General features: G+C 50.2%; 1 protein-coding gene across 1 annotated transcript; it reads right to left on the reverse strand.

Moving 5' to 3' along the window:
• Nucleotides 1-1666: 1666 nt before the first annotated feature.
• LOC138260887 (serpin H1-like) lies at nt 1667-22713 on the reverse strand. Its single transcript, XM_069209361.1, has 5 exons — nt 22378-22713; nt 15525-16129; nt 12964-13062; nt 7823-8055; nt 1667-2846 (listed from the first exon to the last, which is right to left on the reverse strand). The coding sequence occupies exons 2-5, from the start codon at nt 16105-16107 to the stop codon at nt 2544-2546; spliced, it is 1218 nt and encodes a 405-aa protein (XP_069065462.1). The 5' UTR covers nt 16108-16129; nt 22378-22713; the 3' UTR covers nt 1667-2543.
• Between the last annotated feature and the right edge of the window lie 2822 nt (nt 22714-25535).

Raw genomic sequence — 25535 nt, forward strand, 5'->3', positions numbered from 1 at the left:
TCGGGCTGTTGGGCCCACTGGTCAAGAGCGATCCCCCCCCCCACCAGCTCACAGATGCCAGCCTCTTCGTTATTCCGAACTCACCCTAACGGCTCACTTCGAGCAGGAAATCTTCCTCAATACTTTCATCGGCGAACTGACCACTTCTACCCCTAACTCCTAAAGTTAATTTCTTCTCCGTGTATAATGTACTTGTCTATTTCTTTGTTTCCAGTAACCAACCCATTATGGTTTGTGCGACCAACCAATCTGTATGTGATGTCATCTACAGATGGGATACTGTGTACAACACTTCGGTTTGAATGGCTTCACATGCCACTAAATACAAACAATACACCCAGGTCCAGCCTCAGGGGTCATGACCCTACGGTGCTGGATCAGCATGCTTGGTCACTTGCTGACCCCCCACATCCTAGACAATTATCCACTCTATCAAAGTGTTGGAGAACGAGGATGCTCCGGGGTGGGGGGTGGGGTCAGGATAGGCCTTGTACCCACCCAATATACTCTTTGGCTATCCTTGGTTACAGCCGGAGCGGTGACCATCCCTGGCAGGGTGTTCTTTAGAAACATGGCCCCCATATGTATGAAACTTCCAATTTTATTTTCTTAATATTGAATCCTAAGAAATCGCTGTTTAGGAAATGCAAATTGGAATGCACTGAAATTGAAATTTCCTAATAGAGATTCCTATGGAGTCGCAATGACTATTAAGAAATTCAAATTTTGGAAATGCAAAACCATTCCAGCCTTATGGGCCTTAGCCACCCCCCCTCCCCCTTAAATCTAAGGGAAGAAAAAGTGATGCTCTTCTAAAGCACTCCTATGCCCTCTGGGCGAGTGCGTGCTTCAAGGAACTACAAAAAGTGCATTTTGGGTGCCTTTTTTAAAATTTGCACATGATTACCAGCAGATTGGATTTGATGGTAATAGCATTTCCGAAATGCCCATTTAGGAAATGCTATGTACATGGGGCTTAGAAATCACAAAGAGGAAATCCCTATTTGCGATTATCTATTTTGGTAAATCGCAAAATGCAATTTTAACAGGGTAGAAATTGCAATTTGCGACGCTACAGAGCCCTTTGTACATTGCATTTCTTAATGGGCTGAAATTGAGATTCTGTCTGTTAAGAAATGCGAAAAGCTATTGTAAAAGCTATTGTACATCTGGGCATAGCACCTTCCTCCTTTCTTATTCTTACAGGCTGTCTGACCAGGCTGGAGAAGTCTGACCCAGGCAGGCTTCAGATGTGCCTTGCATGAAGCATACACTGGCAGCGAGGCCCTGTCCGCAGAGCCCATCGTGGCACCTTTTTATCGCTAGGAGGAACTTGCCAGAGCCACCTAAGGGAACCAACCGGAGCATGGAGGTACAGGGCCTTCACCCGCCCAGTGCCATCCCCTCCATTGAGCTGTCACAGCACCCTGTTGACTCTTGAGGGAGACCCCCCTAGAGCATCATAATACTACAGTAAATGGAACCAGATGAAGCACAGCGGATACTGGGCTACTCAAGATCTCTAGCTCAGTAGATTCCGGAAGGAGGAAGTCCAGGTGCTGAATTTCACTTTTGTAAGATCCCAGTAGGCATGTCAGTCACTAGCTCCCAGAAGTAAACAGCAATTAAAGCAGTGAGCTACTGAGGAAATCACCACATGCTAAAATTCTGCAGCACTGCACTGTTTATTAAAAATGAAACTAACTTCTTTACAGAAAAATTATTCTTAAACACAATTTAAAACTTCCAAAATAAATACTCTAGAGCATCCATGTTTAAGACTGACTCTGTCCCAGCCCTGGTGGCCAATAATGGTATTACCCTGTTAATCAGTGCTCACTGATTCTCGCATGTGGCCTGCTCCTTGATAAGTCATTTAAGTGTCACCTGACAAAAGATTCTGTCGTTGTCCTGTGATAGATTGTCCAAGGGCCGGTCCTGCTGGCCCCTGATCCATGAGTAGAAATGATAGACGCGAGGTGGTCTTGGGTTCTTAGTGGTTGTCGCTAGAGGTGACTGTGGGTCATATGTGGATGGTAAAAGACCAGCCTCATAACAGAGAGGGGACTAAAGCCAAGCTGTCAGAGGACTGAGTGAAAGTGACTCTTGGGAGAAGTTCTGCACGGCAAACATCCTTGTTCTTCTGGGGCACGCAACTTGTATCAACACCTGACATATTATTTTGTACTATTTCCCAACATTCTCCAGGCCAAAGGCGTTCATGGTCATTACTAAGGTCCTGGTTATTCCGTCACAACGGTGATGGATATCCCGTCTGCCAAAATATAAATTCCATTATATCCATTGGGATTTATATTGTGGCCGCTGGGATATCCGTCATCCTTGTGACAGAATAACTTGTCCGTCAAGATTAGAATAAGGCTCTCTAAGTCTGTTTTCATGTAGAACCTTGAACCGATAGAGCACCAGTCTTTGACCAAGTCCAGTTTCACCTATGTACATCACCAGCATGGGTCTGGCATGGTTTCTGTTCCGCTAGCACGTGATGACGAATGGTCTGGTTACCAGGTCCACTGGCCTCTTTAGAGCTCATCATGCTTCTCATCGCCTTCGGGTCTGACAAGACGTCCGATCAGTAGGATGGCGTTGGTCCCATTGTCCCGGACCAAGAAGATGTAGGGGTGATCTGCGTAGAAGACCTTGGCAGACCGCAAGTCGTCCTGCTTGTAGGTTCCGTGGTCAGAGGGTTTCCCGTCTATATCCCACTCAATGGCAGCCGCGTGGAGGTGGTTGGCCAGGTGCATGTCCTTGTGCCCCGTGATGCCGGAAAAATCCGCCCTCTCTTCATCAAACGCTTCGCTCAGACCCAGCTCCTGGAGGTGTTTCTACGAGACAGAAGCGCAGAGAGACATCAGTGAGGAAGGTAGAGGTTAGGAAGCAGTAAGGAGGTGGTGTCAGAGCAGAGGAATAGAAGTTCATCTAACATTAAAGGAATCCCCAAGTGCTTTGAAGCAAAGTTCGAGCTGTCCCAGCACTATATAAATCCAATAATCAATCAAAAATGTATTGTGATTAAAATCATTAAACAAAAAGCAAAAACGCCTCAATATAAGTGCACGGCCTGATCCTTAAATACAAAAATGAGTGGTACCATGATTTTCTTCAATATATTTGAATTGTTTTCAAATAATTATATATTTTATCAATTTTATTCAAATGAGTTTCTCAGTGAGTTCTTCTGAAGCTGAAGTCCAACTCATGACCATCTGACCAGCATAGTTTATTTTTCCCTCACAAAGATATGTCATTAGTACAGTCACAAAAGTTGAGTAACTGATCGTTGAGTAAATATCCTGTAGGCAGTAGGAGGTGGTCGCTGCAATCCCTTGAAGTCCTTGTCTCTTTGAGAATGTCCAGTTACCCATCATCAAATGGGACAATCTGGAAGACCTCTAGGGATGGGCTTCTTGCTGGTCTGACACTTTGTAAACAACCATTAATGTACGTGTGTCAATCTCTTTAAACTGTTGCAACACAAGATCACTCTTCTGCAAAAACATTCTATGGCCTACATAGGTTCTTGGATGTTGAATGCATCTCGTGAGTTTAAACTCTGTCCCTATCGCAGCCCCTCCTATGCTGACTGAACATCCTGAAACTAAGATCACCACCCAAGATTAAAAAGGATTTCAGGGTCTGTCGCTTTATTATCTGATATGATTTCATTTAGTTCTGAAATCCTTTCTTCAGATATTCCCAATCTCTTTTATGCTTCACCATAAATGCAGCACAATACTTCTCCGGACAATGGGTTTACTGTGAAAATCTACTGAAACTGCTATTACATAATTGATTTCTAAATCTTATTCACATTTTGTACAAATAAACCTGAGGCTGATTATTACGGACAGCCCCCATACAACCCCACCCTAAGTGCCAAGAGACCCTTCCAGATAAAAGGAGCACTACCGTTCTACAGCCAGGAGGCCGAGCTGCCGAGGTCCCTGGGGTGATCCACATCAACAACAACTTTACCCTCAGAGGTACACTAATCTACAGACCACCCGGACAACGCCCCGCCTTCTGCGACACCATCGCCGACAGCATCAGCCCGTACGCCCTCACCTCCACAGACTACATCATCCTCGGTGATTTCAACTTTCACTTAGAAAACCCACAAGACCACAACTCTACCTCCCTCATAGACAACCTCAACAACCTCGAACTCAAACAACTGATCACCGCACCCACCCACTCAGCAGGACACACGCTGGACGCAATCTTCACCTCAAGCCAACAAATAGCCTACACCCACACCACCCAACTCCTCTGGACTGACCACCGCTGCATTCACTTCTCCTTCACCAAACCCCCACACACTACCATCAACACAGCACACCCTACCGCATGTGGGACAAGATCCCCAAAGAACGACTAAACTCCCAATTGGCCCATAACCCCTCCCCCCCCCACACCAACGACCCCAACGCAGGAGCACACAACCTCTCCAAATGGATCACTACCTGCGCAGACACACTAGCACCCCTCAGAAAACACATCACCACCCGCAACATCAAGAAAGCCCCATGGGTCACCCCTGAACTCCAAGACTCCAAACGCAAATGCCGCCAAGCTGAGAAAATATGGAGACTAGAACCCTCCTCAACCAACTTCTCCACCCTCAAAACCACCATTCGCACCCATCACCAACTCATACGCACCGCCAAAAGAGATCACTACAAGACACGCCTTGACAACAACTCCCAAGACAGCAAAGAACTCTTCACCATCATCAATGAACTTGCCAAACCCAAAGCCAGCAACATAGACCCCACACACACACAGCCCCTATGTGACGCCCTTTCCAACCACTTCCTCCACAAAATCCTGGACATCCACAACAGCTTCATATCACACACACCCACCACACATACCCCTCACTCACCCAACTCAACTCCCATTCAAGACCCCGCCACCACACTATCCACGTGGACCCCTACCACACACGAAGAAATCGAAAAAAACATGAACTCCATCAACTCCGGTTCCCCCTCTGACCCCTGTCCACACCGCATCTACAACAAAGCTAGCCCTACCATCGCCCCCATACTCTACAACATAATCAACTCCTCTTTCGACTCCGCCACCTACCCAGACCCCTGGAAGCACGCGGAAATTACCGCTCTCCTAAAAAAAAACGTAGCCGACCCGGAGATCCTCTTCAACTACCGCCCCATCTCCCTCCTCCCTTTCCCAGCCAAGGTTGCAGAGAAATTAGTCAACACCCGCCTATCCCACTTCCTCGAAGCAACCAACACCCTTGACCCCTCATAATCTGGGTTCCGCAAGAACCACAGCACAGAAACCGCCCTCATCACATGCACTGACGACATCAGGACCAAAGTTGACAAAGGCGAGACCGTCGCACTCATCCTCCTAGATCTCTCCGCAGCTTTTGACACCGTCTGCCACCACACACTCCGCACACGCCTCCACAACATAGGAATCTGCCACAAAGCCTTAGAATGGCTCACCTCCTTCCTCACCGACCGAACCCAGAGAGTCCGCCTTCCACCCTTCCACTCCAACACTACCAAGATCACCTGCGGAGTCCCTCAAGGGTCCTCCCTCAGCCCCACACTCTTCAACATCTACGTGATCCCCCTAGCCAACATTCTCCGAGCACACGGAATCACTATTCTCTCCTATGCAGATGACACCTAACTCATCCTCTCCCTCACCGCAACCCCACCACCACCAAAACCAACCTACACGCTGCGCTCCTAGACACCGCCAACTGGATGACCACTAACCACCTCAAGCTCAACTCAAACAAAACCGAAATCATCATCTTCGGCCTCAACAAAACCACATGGGACGACTCCTGGTGGCCCACCGCCCTAGGCCCCGCACCCACCCCCGCAACTCACGCACGCAACCTTTGCATCATCCTCGACCGCTCCCTCTCCATGACACAGCAAATCAATGCTCTAATCTCCTCCTGCTTCCACACACTCTGCACTCTAAAAAAGTCCTTCAAGAAAGACAGTCACCCACGTACTCATCAGCAGCAGACTGGACTACGGCAATGCCCTCTACTCCGGCACCACACTCACACTCCAACGCAAACTCCAACCTACCTCAATGAAAGAGTAAACTTCCACACGCAACCTCCGATCAGCCGACCTCGCCCTAGCCACAGTCCCCCGAATCCAGCACACCACCACAGGAGGCAGGTCTTTCTCCTACCTCGCCCCCAAAACCTGGAACACCCTCCCCACCGACCTTCGCAAAACCAAAGAGCTACTGGTCTTCAGAAAGAACCTCAAGAATTGGCTGTTTGACCAGTGATCCTCCCTGGCCCTCCCCCTCCCCCCAGCGCCTTGAGACCCTCGCGGGTGAGTAGCGCGCTCTACAAATTTCTTTGATTGATTGATTGATTGATTGATAACAGAACAACTTTCAACTCTGATGTTAAAGTTTATAGACTCTTTAAATGTGATAATCTAGATACATTCCTGGAGACTATCCACCATCCCAGCCCCCGCCTTCCGCCAATCAACCCAGAGGAATTCTGTCCAAAATCTAGAATTACACAGTCAGCGCACGCAGTTGGCTTGTAAGACTTTTAAAAAATCGACATTTTCTTCCTATGAATTGTGATTTGTCGGAAAACGATCTCCAGTGCAATTATGTATATATTATTTCCTGCGAGAGATTATTTTGCTGGAAGTGTGAGTATTTACAAGCAGGAGGGTAGTTTGTGGGCAGTATTTCACTGTTATTTTCTGGGAGCACCGACCCGGTGAGCGGGGAAGGATCGCCCCCTGTTCTCACGCATGCTCGGTAGCGCCGCCCCGTGGCCCTCTCGGGGAGTCACACTCCAGCTCTTGATCCATGGTACCACGGTGATTACACCTGCGCTCATCACTGCTGCCGCCAGGTCACTAACTGTCAGTGGAGGACTGAACTCACTGCATGTACCCTCACTCCCCGGGTGATAAACAACAGATCTAACGGTACCAATACAGGGGCAGGAAGGACTCTGTCTGAACACGGACTGGGACATCCTGAAGGATGAGCTGGAAGGTGCTCCTGTGAGGGGGTGCGGGGGCCGGCTGGTAAGGAGTGAGGATATGTAACATGCTAGCAGGTGGCGCACCAAGCCTACTCTAATGTCCAAAGCTATCAGCATTCAGGGGTAGAAGCCAAACCTGTGACACCTGTAACCGAGGGGGTCTGTGGCGGGGGGGGGATCTAGACGATTGGACAAAAAAATCCACTTGGAGACTTTTAAAGTCCTAAAGAAACTCAACAGGTTGTATTCGAGAAGCTGGTGAGAGTCATTAGTATAAAAACAATTGTGGAAATGGGTTTGATAGAAAGGCTTTATCAGAACGGGCTTCCTCACATCCTTCAGAATTACTCAGGTCACCTTGGCACATACATCAGGCCAGTTCTTTCTCACATTAATATACAACCCATACGTTCTGGCACTTCTTAGGTGGGCACTTGTGATGGAACTCTGTGGAAACACCTGCAGGGAGGTTTGGTCTTATGAACTTGTTCTGATGGATACATCTTCCTGCAGATTCCTCACCTTAAGGATATTCATCAGGCGTCACACTGGTCTGGGGAGCAGTATCCTTCCACTGCGGCCAGGTGGTGCCAGGCTGCTAAATGGCATAGGCTCCAGGGTTCCCCATCAGCATGATATCAGAGGTAAGGTAACTCCGGGGTCAGTGTTTGCAGTGCCCCTTCCGACACCTCTGATGTTTGAGTTGAAATAAACACTGTTGTGCTATGATCCCCATTTTGTTTGTGGGCCATGGTGGTGTGGACACCTGCGCCGGGCACTCACCTGCAGCTCGTGGCTGGTGTCCAGGTTCACCTTTGGCAGCGAGATGGACACTGCCTTCCTCTGCATCTTGCTGAGCCATGTGTCCAGCTGCTCCTTGGTCAGCATGCTCTCCAGCCGGTCCAGCGACTCCACGTACCGGGGCATCAGGAAGATCATGCTGGAGTGTCCGTGGGCCAGTGGCATCTCCAGCACCTGCAGTCGGTTCACCTCATCCTCGAAGTAGTTGTAGTACCCTAGGAGGCAAGGGACAGGTCCTTGTGAGATAACACAGGAGCGCCTTGTGAGCTGCGCATAAATCCATGAGGTAAACAACATGTGCACCGTGGATGTCATTTAGGGGCCGCCAGGGGTCGCAGGTGCTAACGCCTTTGCAACCCCTGGCTTCATAGGTGGCAAGATCAAAGTCCTGGAACTCAAGTGCAGCTTGTTCTAATGGACATTGGTTGGAGTTCCACTTTACTGGCTTTCTGTCAATTTTACTCACTGTTATTGTAATAAAAAATGGGGTACAATTAGCTGGAATCTCACCCCACCTGGCAGCTGAGGTAAGTAAAAAAATATTTTAAGTGTGTGTGTGTGTGACGCCCCTGGTGCGTGCCCTTGTTATTGACTTTCGATTCAGCCTCTCGTAGGGGAATTTGACCACGAGTATGGGGATAAAGGACCGGATTTACTGTGTTTTGACCTCATCAGTGATGTCACCATTGATGTAATTTAAGAGGTCATCAGTGATGTCATCAATATTATCCTGAACACGTCACGAGTGATGCAATATGCCAGTGCATGGCGGGCCCAAGTTATGGTTAGCTCAGTAAACTATAACTGGTGAATTTCAGTGGTTGTTTGAGGTGTTTGTGTGTGTGTGTACGGGGGGCGGAGAACGTGGTCCAAAAAGGAAGAGCATAGACCACATCATAGGCGTTTTAAAAACAAAATAAATCAATTACCACACCTTGAAAATTATCAATCAAGAGAATACGTTTCGATAAGATTTAACACCAAATTCAAAAAACCAAACACAACCTAATCGTGGGATCCGATCATTGGTGTTTGATAATAATTTATTTACTACACACTAAAGCTCCACATTTAGCAGCCTTGAAAAAGACATGCTATTCTACGAAACATGTGTCGACTGTTAATTATTAAAGATTTCAAAACTGATGTCATATTGATGCACAAAATTAATGAAATACTTAAGGGAGTAGCATGACTCATGTCTTCACACGTTTAAACCTCAAGAAGAATAATAACTCTTTAAAAAAAAAAAAACGTGAATCTGGAAGTTACATGGAATTCATTTTTTAAACTTCATACAAGAACAATATATGTTGCACTTGTGCATTTATAAGTTGAATAGAAAAACGCCAGTGGGACGGCTGCTGGATGGGGTTCGGTGCACCGAGCACGTGAACAGGCTGGCGACGCAAGTCGATAGAGCTGGAGCGCAGTCAGTCGTAAATGGTGCTGGTGCCACCAGATGGGCATAAGACAAGTATATGTAAACGGTCAGCAGACCTGCGCCAGAGACCCTCCATGTCTGGGCGGTTACTGCAGAAGGCCAGGTGGCCCACTGCAAGTAGTAACCCATACTACATGGGAGCCTGCAATCAGCCTGTTTCTACTTTCCTTATTACAGCTTAATTGTGACATCCCTAGTCACCTGTAATGACGCAATGAGGTACCTGCTTAACTGTAAGAACTTATTACAGCTGAGTTGTGACATCATGTCTTTTCGCCAGGGTAAAAAGCAAGCCACACAGCAGTTTAAACCACTCACAATTGGCATTTCACTTTTCAGATCTATTTTTCATAGAGGAACAATGATAAGAAAAAAGGTAATATTCATGTAACTTATTTATTTTTGTTGAGTTCTAATAGTTATCACTGGAAAGACAATCTTTTAAAATATTTCTAAACATTCTGAGCTACAGCATTTTTAAATGTGACTTACATTAAACTGAATGTAATGTTTTTAGCAGTGTGTTTTGTTGTTTTGAATTTCCTACTACAGATTTTGTTTTTTATTCTTCTTGCCTTCAATTAGGCCATCTGTAGGAAGCTGGCTCTCTATATAGTGCACTAAAGTGAAGTACACTGTGCAGAGTCCAATGGATCCCCAAGGGCTTTGTGGGGAAGAAATAGATGGCTCTAGTGCTCTTTTCGTGGTAGTGTGGGCGAGCAGCTAGGCTTATCAAGGAGTCGTGTTAAGCACAGGTTGTACTAACAGAGGTGATAAATGAGACAAACACTCAAAGAATAAATCCGAGACCAAGTTAGAAAAATAACATTTGTTTTTATATATGCTTTGTCCAAAGAACTTCGTTATAAGGTAAGCAGTTTTTAAATTAAAAATACTTTACTGTTTAAAAAATCGACACAGTGCAATTTTTAGTCTTCAATGTTAACCTACAGGAGGAAAACAAGTGTGCAATTTTGCACGCAAGTACACGACTTACATTCCCAGTCTCCAGGGTTTTAGAATAGCAGCGGGCAGGGTTCAGGTTGCTACCAAGAGTGCACTCCCAGCGGCGCAGATGTCGGATGCCCAATGTTAATCAACGGAGACTGGGGGTGAACGAAGACACGCTGCTCCCAGGTAACTACAAGTGGTGTCAGAGGCTGGTCTCAGGGTGAGTGAGTGGGGGAGGGGGCACAAAGCAGCACCAAACGTACACTCTGATCGGCACAGGGGCGGCCAGGTGCAGAGTGCCAACACAACATCGGGAGCTTAATGTTATCTTCGGAGATGGGGGTATCCTCTGAAGCACTGCTTACAGGTGAGTAAAGAGGGTTCGATCACATGGAGTTGAGGAAAGTACAAGGGGAGCCACAAGGCAGCACCAAACGTACACCCTCATCGGCACAGGGGCAGCCGGGTGCAGAGTGCCAACACGGTTGGGTGCCCAATGTTATTCAATGGAGGAGATCTGGTTCAAGAACAGGCTGCAGGCTCTGGCCAGGAGGCTGGGTGAGGACACCCCACAGCTACCCAGGTAAGTAGAAATGCCAGGGGTCGTAGGAACACTGATGGTCCAGCTCCCCAAAACCCAGGGGCTCTGGGTGCAGGGGTGTCTTTTGGTGTCGGAAACAGCTTACTGGGAAGGTCGCGGGCAGGGAAAGTCCTCAGATTTAGGATGCAGGCACCGCTGTGGAGTTCGACAGGGGTCAGCCCATGGTAGACTCTTGTAGAGAAGCCCTGGGGAACCTTCACTGGACTGGTGGGCCACTTGGACTCGGGCCAGGAGGGTCGGGTACAGAGGTGGTTCCAGGCGGCGGTTTTGTCGTTCCTCAGGCAGACTTCTTCTTTAGAGATGGTTTCTTTTGGACAAGTCCTCCGTCCACAGGAGTTGTTGGTCTTTATTGAAGGTTGGCAGTCCTCCCAAGGCTTTGGAGGTCGCTGGGCTGCAGGACAGTCATCTTCTGGGTGCAGGTTCTTTGAAGGCTGCAGACAGGCCGGTAGGGCTGGGGCCAAGTCTCTTGGTGTCTTCAGTCTTCTCCTCTGGGGCAACTTCTGTGTTGTCCAGCTCTTCTTAGGTCGACCGGAATCTGATTATTGGGTTCGGGTGAGGAGGGGGTTACTGTTCGAACAGCCATGTCTTGAGGTTTTTTCTGAAGAGTAGGAGGACCTAATTCCTTCCATACGAGATGGAGGAATTTAAAAAGCAGTGTCTACTTCAGCTCCCCCCCCCCCACAGGGGTGGGACTGGTATGAAGTTGGGCACACCTAATTTACTCAATTATCTCACCAGTCCTGCCACCAAAAGTGGGGTCAGGAACTGGGAGTCAGCCTTTTCTACCATTTGGAGTGGCCTGGGTTGCATTTCAAAGGCGTCAAGCACTTTGAAGCACCCCACCCTGGAATGTCCATCCTGCCTGGGAGAGGAGGTCATACCTCTGCCCAGAGCAGGCCTTTGTTCTGAGCCCTTAGGAGCATTGGCTCTCACCTTGGGGGGAGGGGGAGGGGGTTACTGCCTGTACTGGTTTTGACCAGTCTGTGCCCACATTAGCATTTGTTAGGTTTACAGGGGACACCTCAAAGGAGCTCTCTGAGTGCATGTATTAATAAATCCATCACTGCATTCAGTGTGGGTTTATTAATACAAGATGTTTGATACCAAACATCCCTATTGGCAGTGGAGCCATCATGTAGCTGGGGAACTCGTAATGACCAGTGTCCAGCACCTGTACTTAAAATGGCTTCACTGTTCACTTACTATGTCTGAGAATCGACAAAGACATATCAGGGGCATAACTGCTCAGGCAGATGTGCCCTCACATGTAATATAATGCACCCTGCCTTAGTGCTGTTAGACCTGCCAGAGGGGGTGACTTACATATATTGCATGCAGTGTAAAGGGGACAGGGCACACAGGCTGTTGCCATGTCGTGTTTTCATTTAAGGTCTGCACCAAGACACGCAGCCTGCGAAAGCAGCACTGTGTGCACTTAGTGAGGGGGTTCCTGAGGGTGGCACAATTCATGCTGCAGCCCTCAGTGGCCTTCCTTTAGTACCCAATGCTGTAGGTACTAGGGACTTATAGTGGTAGCTAAAGGTTTAGGGGAAAGAGAACTGGCACTTGGGACCAGTTTAGCAGGGACCCAGTGCACTGTCACTCGAAATTGCACCAGAAACCACTCACAAAGTGTGTGTGGGGGGGGGGGGGGGGGGGTGACCATATCAAAAGAGGCACTTTCCTAAACTATCTCTTTCAGATGAAGGAGCGAGACACCAAATATTTAACTGATTTGTGGTAAAGGGGAATGGACTATGTATTTTGAGGAATAAAATACCCCCTGACATACATTAAAAGCATATTGCAAGTCAACTTGGAGTTCCATGATGCTATAAAGGTACTTTTGACTTTGACGTTGTTCCTCTATAGGGTCACAGAACTACTCAGTGACTTACAATATCCTTACAGTGGACAGCTGTGAGTAATTTATCCTATATAAATGTATAACACAAAATGCCCTTGGCTAGACACAAGGCATTACATGCACGCCTGCGGTATGAGGATAAGCCTCTTTAGCCGGTCACTTAAAGTGTCCAGTGTCTTCAATGTTCAATAACGGATTGCGCCAAAGCATGAGAACCCCTCATGAAGCACTACATTGAGGGGTCATGGTGGGCGACTCACCTGAACGGTGCATCATGGGAACAGAGACTGTGTGGGAGCGGGACACCAGGAATCCTCGTGTGTCCACCATCTGGTGGTGGAACTGCTCGCCCCAGTGAGCTGTGGAGAGAGCAGACAAACAAGGTGAGAAGATAAAGTCTACCCTGACCTGTGCGGTGAGATGCTTGTGACTGTCTATAAGACTGTTGTGTTGCTGATCTGTATAATGCTGTGTGCACCATAAGTCCATCATGGATCACTAGCAGGGAGGGACTTGAGAGGGCTTCAAGGAGTGCAACAGAGGGCCCAGTGTAGTGCATAGAAGCACTTGTGGGTTAAACAGCAGCAGAAGCTGGGGGTGTGCTGGGCATGAGGCTCTATGACTTTCAAAGAGCTACCACCTCTTGAAGAGGTTGGATGGATGCACTGTTCTTGTGGGTGGGGTGGGGGGGGCACCAACTACACTCTTTGTTATTCACCTCGTTATATCCCTTTATACTTGTAGGGTGGCCGTACACAGTAGTTTTCACCACCATTAATAATCTCAGCAAGTAAGTGACAAGTTTTCCCCTCTCAGCCTCTCCCTGTCAGTCTCTTTCTCCCTCCCAAAACTAACCCCCACCCACCCATGTACCCCTTCCTGAAGCATTTGAAAATCAGTCGCTTTGCTGTGTAAACCTGGCAGCCATCTTTGACTCGTGCATTCCCTGCAGCACTATCATGTATATGGGTGGAGCACAGTAGCAAACTGGTGTCCATTGTCCACTCCCTAGCTGAATGTCCACTCACACGTGTATTTTGCAGCACTGCATGTTTAATGTGATCTGACTAACCCTGTTCTGCCTTTGCACAGACTGTAAGCTTGTCAGCAGAGGCGCGCCTGTCCGAGTGACTATACCCTCCACGACTGAGCTGTGCAGGTGGGCTTGTATTCATCTACTGAAGATGGAGTGTCTACGCTTAGTGCCTCCGTTCCCTCTCTGCAGTCGCCAGTGTGGGTGCCATATTTGTTCCAAGAGATGAGCTTGTCTAGACCCAAACTCCATCTTTGTGTGTTTAGCTGGTGTTTTGCTCTGTCTGATGTAAGCCAAGGCTGAGACATCTCATATGTTTTCAGATAAGAGTTGCTGTACATCTTTAGAGAGGTGGTTGTTATTCACAGTCCCTGGTGGTACATATTAGATTATCTGTGCTTCTCACAGTACAGCATGGCCTGGATGTAGGCAGAGCCGGCCTTTGCTAAGATAGCGCCCTGGGCGGGGAGAAGCTTGGCACCCTCGCTGATGGTGAATTAAATGAGGCATCAGGGGGTCCCTCTTGTGTCTACGGGTCCGTACCTGGGTGAATAGCGACTGGCCCCCGACACAAACACCTCCGGACCCCCCCTCGGCTCACCTAACTCACGGATAGCGTAGCTGGCTCACCTGATGGTTCTGTTGATGTGTCAGCAGGGGTCAGAGGTGAAGGGCGGACCAGGCAGGGGTCCAAAGGGATGTGAAAAACATCATGTATGATAATGCAGGATTAAATCTCTTTAAATGGGCAAATCAGATAGAAACGGACAGGCAGGGACAAGGCTGGAGCAGGACGAGAAGGGCGCTGCCGATGGCATGACCTTAATGCACACAGATCCACGCGCCCCTCAGATACTGGCACCCTGGGCACAGCTCGCCCATGCTAAAGGCCGGCCCTGGTCATAACCTTAATGCACACAGATCCACGCGCCCCTCAGATACTGGCACCCTGGGCACAGCTCGCCCATGCTAAAGGCCGGCCCTGGTCATAACCTTAATGCACACAGATCCACGCGCCCCTCAGATACTGGCACCCTGGACACTGCTCGCCCATGCTAAAGGCCGGCCCTGGTCATAACCTTAATGCACACAGATCCACGCGCCCCTCAGATACTGGCACCCTGGGCACAGCTCGCCCATGCTAAAGGCCGGCCCTGGTCATAACCTTAATGCACACAGATCCATGCGCCCCTCAGATACTGGCACCCTGGGCACAGCTCGCCCGTGCTAAAGGCCGGCCCTGGTCATAACCTTAATGCACACAGATCCACGCGCCCCTCAGATACTGGCACCCTGGGCCTGGGCACAGCTCGCCCGTGCTAAAGGCCGGCCCTGGTCATAACCTTAATGCACACAGATCCACGCGCCCCTCAGATACTGGCACCCTGGGCACAGCTCACCCGGGCTAAAGGCCGGCCCAGGTCATAACCTTAATGCACACAGATCCACGCGCCCCTCAGATACTGGCACCCTGGGCCTGGGCACAGCTCACCCATGCTAAAGGCCGGCCCTGGTCATAACCTTAATGCACACAGATCCACGCGCCCCTCAGATACTGGCACCCTGGGCCTGGGCACAGCTCACCCATGCTAAAGGCCGGCCCTGGTCATAACCTTAATGCACACAGATCCACGCGCCCCTCAGATACTGGCACCCTTGGCACAGCTCACCCGGGCTAAAGGCCGGCCCTAGATGGTGGCTAAGGCCCGGTGAATGTCTCAATGCACTCACTGGTGGATGAGCTACTGGTCCATCGCCCACAGACTAATGGGCATTCGTGGTACTCACGTTTGAAGAACATGGCGTTGACAAGGACAGCTCCATCCCCGTTGGTGAAGTCCGTGGCCACCCCGGACACGCGGCCTCCCGTGGCCTGCGAGGCCCACTCGTTGACGGCCTCTACGGCGCTGCGGCGGTCGCGGAAGTTCATCTTGGAGTGGTCGTGGCGGTAGTGGGCCCGGCTCTTCTCCAGGAAGTTGTCATGAAAGTTGACAGAGTCTGGGCCGTAGAGGCGGCTGGCCACCTTCCAGGTGACGTTCCTCGCCTCCTCGTCGGCGAGCTCCGTGAGGAACTCTGAGAAGGCTGCATGCAACTGCTCCTCTGGGATGGGCAGGTTCAGGAGGGACTGGACCTGGGCTGCAGTTTCTTCCTTGGCGCCCATAGACATGACCCCCAGGGAGGCAGCCACCACCACTGGTGAGAAGAGGATATTCATGGAGTTGAGCTGAGGGTCCTTCACCATGGTGTGGTACAGACTGAGTGCCAGGTTCACGGTGCTCTCTGCCAGGGCTGGGCCGTGCTCCCTCAGGCCGACGGGATCTCCAGAGGCCAGGGCGACCACCAGGGCAAGGAGGGTCAGCTGTGGAGCCATGGTGTGGACGGTAGGATTCCACCTGTCGGGACAGAGCAGATATGGACATCAGTCGGTGACTACTGATGGGTAGAGGCAAGCCCTCCCAGACCACTGACCGAACACAGTAGCACCCAGACCCCTGCCAGCCTCCTGGCATCTCTACCATAGACCTGGGAAGACACCTCACTCCTGGCTCCTAGGGACACCTTAAGGCTTTTGAGAGGCCCAGACCAAAAACATAATTTGGGGCCCCCTGTTTGGAACAACTCTGAATTTATTATCCATTTTCAGCTTATCCTTGTCCTCAGCAGCTATGGTCTGATGATTGACAAGACTTGCTATGTACCTATTCAATATTCATGAGGTGGGTCGCAAATTGCGGCCCCATAGCGACTATAGGCACTCGCTAACATGGAGGCCTGCTGTCGTCAGCAGACCTCCGTGTTCGTGACTGCTTTTCAATAAAGCAGTTTTTTTTTTTCAAGTGTAGCCCGTTTTCCTTAAAGGAAAACGAGCTGCACTTTAAAAAAAATCCGAAACCTTTAGTTTCGGTTTTTTTTCAGGGCAGGGAGTGGTCCCTTGGACCACTACCTGCCCTGAAAAAATAATTTGGGGTCCATTCACAAAGGGGAAGGGGTCCCATGGGGACCCTTCCAATTTGCGAGTGGGTTACCATCCACTTGAAGTGGATGGTAACTGCGACACCATTTGCGACCGCATATGCGGTCGCAAATGGTATTGCATGCCACTCCGAATCGCAAATAGGAAGGGAACACCCCTTCCTATTTGAGATTCTGAAATGCATATTGCGAGTCGGTCCCGACTTGCAATATGCATTTCTGCATTGGGAAACGCGATTAGCGAGTCGCAAACGGTAATTTTTGCCGTTTGCGAGTCGCTATCCGTTTCCTGCATCTGGCCCTTAGTGCCTGCTGTATACAGCAGAGCTATAGCCCAGGGACAAGTAACCTTGCAGCAGAGCTATACCTCAGGAACCAATAACCTTATACAAGAGCTATACCCCAGGGACAAGTAACCTTGCAGCAGAGCTATACCTCATAGACCAATAACCTTACAGCAGAGCTATACCTCAGGAACAAATAACCTTACAGCAGAACTATACCTCAGGAACAAATAACCTTACAGCAGACCTATACCTCGGGGACCAATAACCTTACAGCAGAGCTGTACCTCAGGGAACAAATAACCTTATACAAGAACTATACCTCAGGGGACAAATAACATTATACAAGGGTTATACCCCAGTGACAAGTAACCTTGCAGCAGAGCTATACCTCATAGACCAATAACCTTACAGCAGAGCTATACCTCTGGGACCAATAACCTTACAGCAGAGCTGTACCTCAGGGAACAAATAACCTTATACAAGAACTATACCTCAAGGAACAAATAACATTATACAAGGGCTATACCCCAGTGACAAGTAACTTTGCAGCAGAGCTATACCTCAGAGACCAATAACCTTACAGCAGAGCTCTCCTTCGGGGTACAAATAACCTTACAGCAGACTTATACCCCGGGGAACCAATAACCTTATAGCAGAGCTCTCCCTCAGGGAACAAATAACCTTACAGCAGAGCTATACCTCAGGGAACAAATAACCTTATAGCAGAGCTATACCCCAGGGAGAAGTAACCTTGCAGCAGAGCTATACCTCAGGGAACAAATAACCTTATAGCAGAGCTATACCCCAGGGACAAGTAACCTTGCAGCAGAGCTATACCTCAGGGACCAATAACCTTACAGCGGAGCTATACCTCAGGGAACCAATAACCTGAAGGCTTTGGCTTCAGTCAGGAAGGCTGTTTCACAAAGTGTGCAGGTTCAGGCCTCAGTGTGCAGAGCTATCACTCAGATTAAGCTCGGGTCAAAGACTGGGGCGCGGGGGGTCTCCAAGGGCGGCGCTTTCCCCACCAATGACTTGGCCGGACAGCAGCGGTCGAAGTGCATTAAAAGTAGAGTGGGAACTATGATGGTGCATGCAGTGGGGGCGGGTCAGAGGTGTGGCAAAAAATATATATGTGTTCTTCAGGTAACGACATTATAAAATAGCTCACGCCTTAAATGAAAAATAACTGTAGAAAGTTAGGTTAATCAGTGGCCGGCGCACTAGTGTATATTATTAAACCTCTATTAATTATTGCACTGCAGAGGTCTGTGTGTAACCAGGGAGCCGCAGAATATATTCTTGGGTGGTGCAGTGGTGAATAGTGGCTTGTGTATGGATAGTGCCACGAAGGCCAGCCTGTGACAGAAAGCACTGAGAACGTGTCAGTCATTATGTTAAACTTGCATTACACACAGCACAGGACAGGCTGCTATCAAATGTGCCGTGAAGTTTCAGATAAAAATGGTGCTTCCAAATATAGGTTTTAGTAAAACCCAGACTGTGGGATGATTTATTTGTGCATGATGCCCTGGAGGGCGCACACTGCACAGCTCCTCTGGTAACTCCCTGCACCCCCACTGGGAAAGAATGTGTTCCATCAATGAGCCCAGGACCTGCCCCCAGCCCCCGCGACACTCGCAGATTAGCCAGGTGTGCCCATTTGCATTTCTTTGGGAGAGGAGGCCCCTGGCATGAAGGCCTGTTTGCTGTCATGCTGCGCCCCGCCCTCTGCCTCACAGCCAAGAGACCCCCACACCCCAATAACACTCAAACTGAAGCATTTGCGGGATCGGAATGTACCGTCCGAGTTGTCTTTTCATAAAAAGTAGGGAACGTTTCTTCAAATATAAAAAGTATGGGCCCGTCTTGCCCCTCCGATCCCGCCCACTCCTGACAGTACAGGGTCTTCGACAACAGAGCTACAGTACAGATTGTATAACTAATCGTCCCTGGCCTCAAACAGCAGAGATATCCCTTCAGAGAAAATAAATCACAGACTCGGGACCGACAGCAGAGCTATGCTTCAGGCTCCACGGGTCTCACACACCCGGGATTAACTGCAGACCAGTCAGCGGCGTTTCACACATTTCGTAGATGTTACCTTTTAGACAGCAGAACTATATCTCAAGTTTTACAAACATCACAACATCAAACCTCACACACCACTGCTCAATTTCAAGTGACTCAGGAACACAACGTTTCGTATTAGACAGCAGAGCTATCTCGGGGACTCAGATAGATAACATGGATAGAACCACCTTCTGGTTAAGTACATCGTGAGATCTTTGGCGACAGAAGGCAATCATTCATTGCTTTAGACAGATGTTACAATCTCAGCCCACTGACAGCAGAGCTACCTGTCACGTGACGCATAAAGCCAGGCTCCAGACAGCAGTGCTATCTGAGACAGGCCCACGTTTCAGACAACAGAGCCGCAATATACTGTGTGTGACAGAGAAGTTACAACCTCGGCCCTCTGGCAGCAGCGCTATCCGACAGATAGGGTACAAGCTCAGGCCCCACACAGCAGCGCTATCCGACAGATAGGGTACAAGCTCAGGCCCCACACAGCAGCGCTATCCGACAGATAGGGTACAAGCTCAGGCCTCACACAGCAGCGCTATCCGACAGATAGGGTACAAGCTCAGGCCCCACACAGCAGCGCTATCCGACAGATAGGGTACAAGCTCAGGCCTCACACAGCAGCGCTATCTGGCACACATCCCGTGTCTGAGAGCGGAGCTGCGACGTACTGCGTGTTGCGCAGAAATTACAAGCTCGGTTGTCTGACAGCAGAGCTATCCCTCATGTGACACATAAAGTCAGGCCCCAGACAGCTGCGCTATCTGAGAGAGGGCCCGTGTCTCAGCAGAGCTACAGCTTAACAGAGCCTAAACACAGCTGTATGTTGCGCATGCGATACAAGCTCGGCCCTGTGACATGTACAACAATCTCAGCCTGGAACTGCCGAGCTGTCTTCAGGGAGGAGGCAGAAAAGGCGTCTCTTGTGTTACCAAGGACAGAGAGGGCCTTAGCCCTTGAACATCGGGGTTAAAGGTCAGGCTGCACAGACCAAAGGGCTCCTGCTAGATAGCAGGGCTATCCCTCTGGATACGGGCCTCACAGGCTCAGAACACACCACAGCAAAGCTGTCCCAGGTTCTACATAGATTTCAGCCGAGATAGGTTCACCGATGTTATAGGCGGTGACTTTTAGACACCAGAGTTATATATCTCAGTTTGCACCAGCCTTACTAGTTCAGAGCTCACAGAGGTTTCTCTCAATTAACAAAGAACATATATGCGTTAGACAGCAGAACTAGGCAGGGGAAACATGGAGCGTACACCTTTAAGCCTCGGACAGCAGGGCTATCTCTCAGTGTGCATAGCAAACAGGCTCAAACTACAGACAGCAGGCCTGTAACTTGTGAAATACAAATTACACGCTCAGTCGTGTGACAGCAGAGCTATCGCACAGTCTCTGGCCTCAGACAGCAGGGCTATCCCTCAATGTGTAGGGAGTTTGCAGGCTTAAACCACAGACAGCAGGCCTGCATCTTGTGACATAGAAGTTACACTCAGTCGCCAGACAGCAGAGCTATCGCGCAGGCTCTGATCTCAGACAGCAGGACTATCTCTCAGAGAGTTTACAGGCTGTAACTTGTGGCGTAGACGTTACACTCAGTCGGCAGACAGCAGAGCTATCGCGCAGGCTCTGGTCTCAGGCATCACATCTGATAAACTGAGTCTTTAGACTGGGCGTTGCCACTCCGGGTCCAGGACAGATTAAACCCGCATTAGATGCGGCGAGCGAGCTGCCCAGGGGCACACGGAGTGTCAGCTGTGGTGACGGCGCCTCTAGAAGCCCCTGTGGCCCCGCATCACGTGCTTCCAGTATTCAGCCTTCACTTTGGGTACCTGCATCACCTTCCATGGCCCCCCAGCTCTGGGTGTGAGGTCAGGCTCTGCCCCCCAACCCCGGTGCCCTCTCCCGTGGGCTCTGTCTCACCAAACTCTCAGCTGGCATAGAGTTGGGGTGTCTGTGCGCTCCCCCCTCGGCCCAGCTCAGGGGAAGGACCCACAACAGCCCAGCTCGTGACAGATACATGTCAGACTGCCCCTCCCGAGGGGTCAGAGGTCAGCTCCAACAGGTGGCCCCAGTCTGCCACAAGTCACACGTGGCATTAGCTGACACCCTGGGAGAGGCACTGCCCCCTAGTGGCACTTGCTGCACTCACACTTACAAGTGAACCAGATGCATTACTGCACCGTCGTGTCGAAGCGCTTTACTTCAACCAGTGGACTACGGGGCACTTTTACTTTAAAGAAAGATTGTGAAGGGACGTGTCTCCCCCTCCCCAAACCTACACCCCTCCTGCGACAGTGCCCCCCCAACACTTCTAAGACAGGAGAGAACTCGACCTGCAATACTGTCAGTCTAGGGCGCCCAGATCTCGAGCACCAAAACCGGGACGTTTTGCAAAAATAGAAGCAGAGTACAATTTTACATCAACAGAGCGCTGCGGAATGATAGCGCCCACCCACGTAGGAAAACAGAAGAGGCGCTATGAAAACACATAAAAGACCATTTTTAAAATTCAGCGTCCTGCTTGTTTATTAAAGTGCTTACTCATAGCAGCTGCTGGCTAGCCCTGCTGCGGAAAACATAAACCATGCCTCTCACTGGTTCCAGGTGACCCCCTCTGAAACCCAGCACATGAGCCAAATCTGCTGAAATCTGCCGGGTCAGCGGGCGAAAACCCGGGACTGCCCCGGCACATACGGGACGCCAGGTCACCCCGTGACAGTTCCATGGGCCCTAATGCATGCAACGAAAACAGCCCCATTCCCGCGTGGGCAGGAAAGTACTGCCACAACTGGGGTGCAGAGGACCCCCTCATACCCGGTGCCCCTGCACCTGCTGCACTATTGAGGGATCAGATATTGCTCCAGCCCCCTCATTTATACTGCTCCTAGGACAGTGCTAGAATTTATGTTTAGCCTGCCAGACTCTGTCGCGACAGTGCTGGCACTCCTAGCGTGGCTGATGGTCTTTTGAGGCTGCCAGACTTTGCGATAGCGCTGGCACTCCTCGGCGTGGCAGATGTTCTTGTAAGGCTGCCAGACTCTGTCGCGACAGTGCTGACACTCATCGGCGTAGCTTCTCTTCTTTTAAGGCTGCCAGACCCTGTCGCGACAGTGCTGACACTCACTGGCGTAGCTTCTGTTCTTTTACGGCTGGTAGACTCTATCGCGACAGCGCTGGCACTCAGCGTGGTTTAAGGCTGTAGACTCTGTCGCGACAGCGCTGGCACTCCTCAGCGTGGACGTCATGTTATCGGGACAGTGCCAGTGTCTGCCCTGCCTCTGCTCACCCACCTGCGGGAGTGCGGGCGCCTTATTCCCCCGTCTTCCCTCTCTTTCTCTTCTTCTTTCAATCTCTTTCGTCTCGTCCTTTCTTTTATCTCGTCTCGATGCGCCCCGTTCTCTTTCTGTTTTGCTCCTGGATTTTTATGTTTAATTCATTTAATTAGTTGATGCTCCTGAGCTCTCTCGGTCTCCTCCTTTTCTCCTTCTGTTCTGCTCCTGTTGTCTCTCGGTCTCCTCCTTTTCTCTTCTCTTCTCTTCTGTTTTCTCTCCTCTCCTCTCTTCCAGTTCTCCCTCTCTTCTTGCACCTTCAATTTATAGCTCTCCTGGAAGAAGTTTCTCGCAAACTCACCAAAACTGGGAAAGTCTTCTACAGAGAGTGTTTGAAATCGGACCCGGCCAGGCCCTGCCCCAGCCCCTCCCGCTGCACCCCACCCACAGATTGGGGGGAGGGTGGAGGGAGTTGCATCAGCTGCCACAGGGGCTGCTTCTCGAACTCTCCGCCGCACCCCGTGGCAGCCTGTAGCATCCTCAGCACGCTTACGTGTCAGTGCGAGGCTCCCATCAGCACAACTCACCAGGGCTGTGAGAACACATCTGGGCAAGGTCACCAGGGTTGTGAGTACACACGCATCGGTAGAACTTCACCAGGGCTGTGGGTACACACACATCTGTACAACTTCACCAGGGCTGTGAGTACACACGCATCTGTACAACTTCACCAGGGCTGTGAGTACACACGCATCGGTAGAACTTCACCAGGGCTGTGAGTACACACCATTCTGTACAAGTTCACCAGGGTGTGAGTACACACGCATCGGTAGAACTTCACCAGGGCTGTGGGTACACACACATCTGTACAACTTCACCAGGGCTGTGAGTACACACGCATCTGTAGAACTTCACCAGGGCTGTGAGTACACACGCATCGGTAGAACTTCACCAGGGCTGTGGGTACACACACATCTGGGCAAGGTCACCAGGGTTGTGAGTACACACGCATCGGTAGAACTTCACCAGGGCTGTGGGTACACACACATCTGTACAACTTCACCAGGGCTGTGAGTACACACGCATCTGTAGAACTTCACCAGGGCTGTGAGTACACACACATCGGTAGAACTTCACCAGGGCTGTGGGTACACACACATCTGGGCAAGGTCACCAGGGTTGTGAGTACACACGCATCGGTAGAACTTCACCAGGGCTGTGGGTACACACACATCTGTACAACTTCAACAGGGCTGTGAGTACACACGCATCTGTAGAACTTCACCAGGGCTGTGAGTACACACGCATCTGTGCAAGGTCACCAGGGTTGTGAGTACACACGCATCTGTACAACTTCACCAGGGCTGTGAGTACACATGCATCTGTACAGGTCCACCAGGGCTGTGAGTACACACACATCTGTGCAAGTTCACCAGGGCTGTGAGTACACACGCATCTGTACAAGTTCACCAGGGCTGTGAGTACACACGCATCTGTAGAACTTCACCAGGGCTGCGAGTACACACGCATCTGTACAACTTCACCAGGGCTGTGAGTACACATGCATCTGTACAAGTCCACCAGGGCTGCGAGTACAAACGCATCTGTGCAAGTTCACCAGGGTTCTGAGTACACACAAATCTGTGCAGGTTCACCAGGGCTGTGAGTACACACGCATCTGTGCAGGTTCACCAGAGCTGTGAGTACACACGCATCTGTACAAGTTCACCAGGGCTGTGAGTACACACGCATCTGTGCAAGTTCACCAGGGTTGTGAGTACACACACATCTGGGCAAGGCCACCAGGATTGTGAGTACACATGCATCTGTACAACTTCACCAGGGCTGTGAGCACACACACATCTGGGCAAGATCACCAGGGATGTGAGTACACATGCATCTGTACAGCTTCACCAGGGCTGTGAGTACACACGCATCTGTACAACTTCACCAGGTCTGTGAGTACACACACATCTGGGCAAGGTCACCAGGGCTGTGAGTACACACGCATCTGTACAACTTCACCAGGGCTGTGAGTACACACGCATCTGTACAAGTCCATCAGGACTGTGAGTACACATCTGGGCAAGTTCACCAGGGCTGTGAGTACACATGCATCTGTTCAAGTTCACCAGGGCTGTGAGTACACACACATCTGTAGAACTTCACCAGGGCTGTGAGTACACACGCATCTGTGCAAGGTCACCAGGGTTGTGAGTATACACGCATCTGTAACACTTCACCAGGGCTGTGAGTACACACGCATCTGTACAAGTCCACCAGGGCTGTGAGTACACACGCATCTGTACAAGTCCACCAGGGCTGTGAGTACACACACATCTGTGCGAGTTCACCAGGGCTGTGAGTACACACGCATCTGTACAAGTTCACCAGGGCTGTGAGTACACACGCATCTGTAGAACTTCACAAGGGCTGCGAGTACACACGCATCTGTACAACTTCACCAGGGCTGCGAGTACACACGCATCTGTACAAGTTCACCAGGGCTGTGAGTACACACGCATCTGTGCAAGTTCACCAGGGTTGTGAGTACACACACATCTGGGCAAGGTCACCAGGGTTGTGAGTACACATGCATCTGTACAACTTCACCAGGGCTGTGAGCACACACACATCTGGGCAAGGTCACCAGGGCTGTGAGTACAAACGCATCTGTGCAAGTTCACCAGGGTTGTGAGTACACACAAATCTGTGCAGGTTCACCAGGGCTGTGAGTACACAGGCATTTGTGCAGGTTCACCAGAGCTGTGAGTACACACGCATCTGTACAAGTTCACCAGGGCTGTGAGTACACACGCATCTGTGCAAGTTCACCAGGGTTGTGAGTACACACGCATCTGTGCAAGTTCACCAGGGTTGTGAGTACACACACATCTGGGCAAGGTCACCAGGGTTGTCGGTACACACGCATCGGTAGAACTTCACCAGGGCTGTGGGTACACACACATCTGTAGAACTTCACCAGGGCTGTGAGTACACACGCATCTGTGCAAGGTCACCAGGGTTGTGAGTACACACGCATCTGTACAAGTCCACCAGGGCTGTGAGTACACACGCATCTGTACAAGTCCACCAGGGCTGTGAGTACACACACATCTGTGCGAGTTCACCAGGGCTGTGAGTACACACGCATCTGTACGAGTTCACCAGGACTGTGA

This window comes from Pleurodeles waltl, chromosome 2_1 (assembly GCF_031143425.1).
Source record: "Pleurodeles waltl isolate 20211129_DDA chromosome 2_1, aPleWal1.hap1.20221129, whole genome shotgun sequence".
NCBI classification, from domain to species: Eukaryota; Metazoa; Chordata; class Amphibia; order Caudata; family Salamandridae; genus Pleurodeles; species Pleurodeles waltl.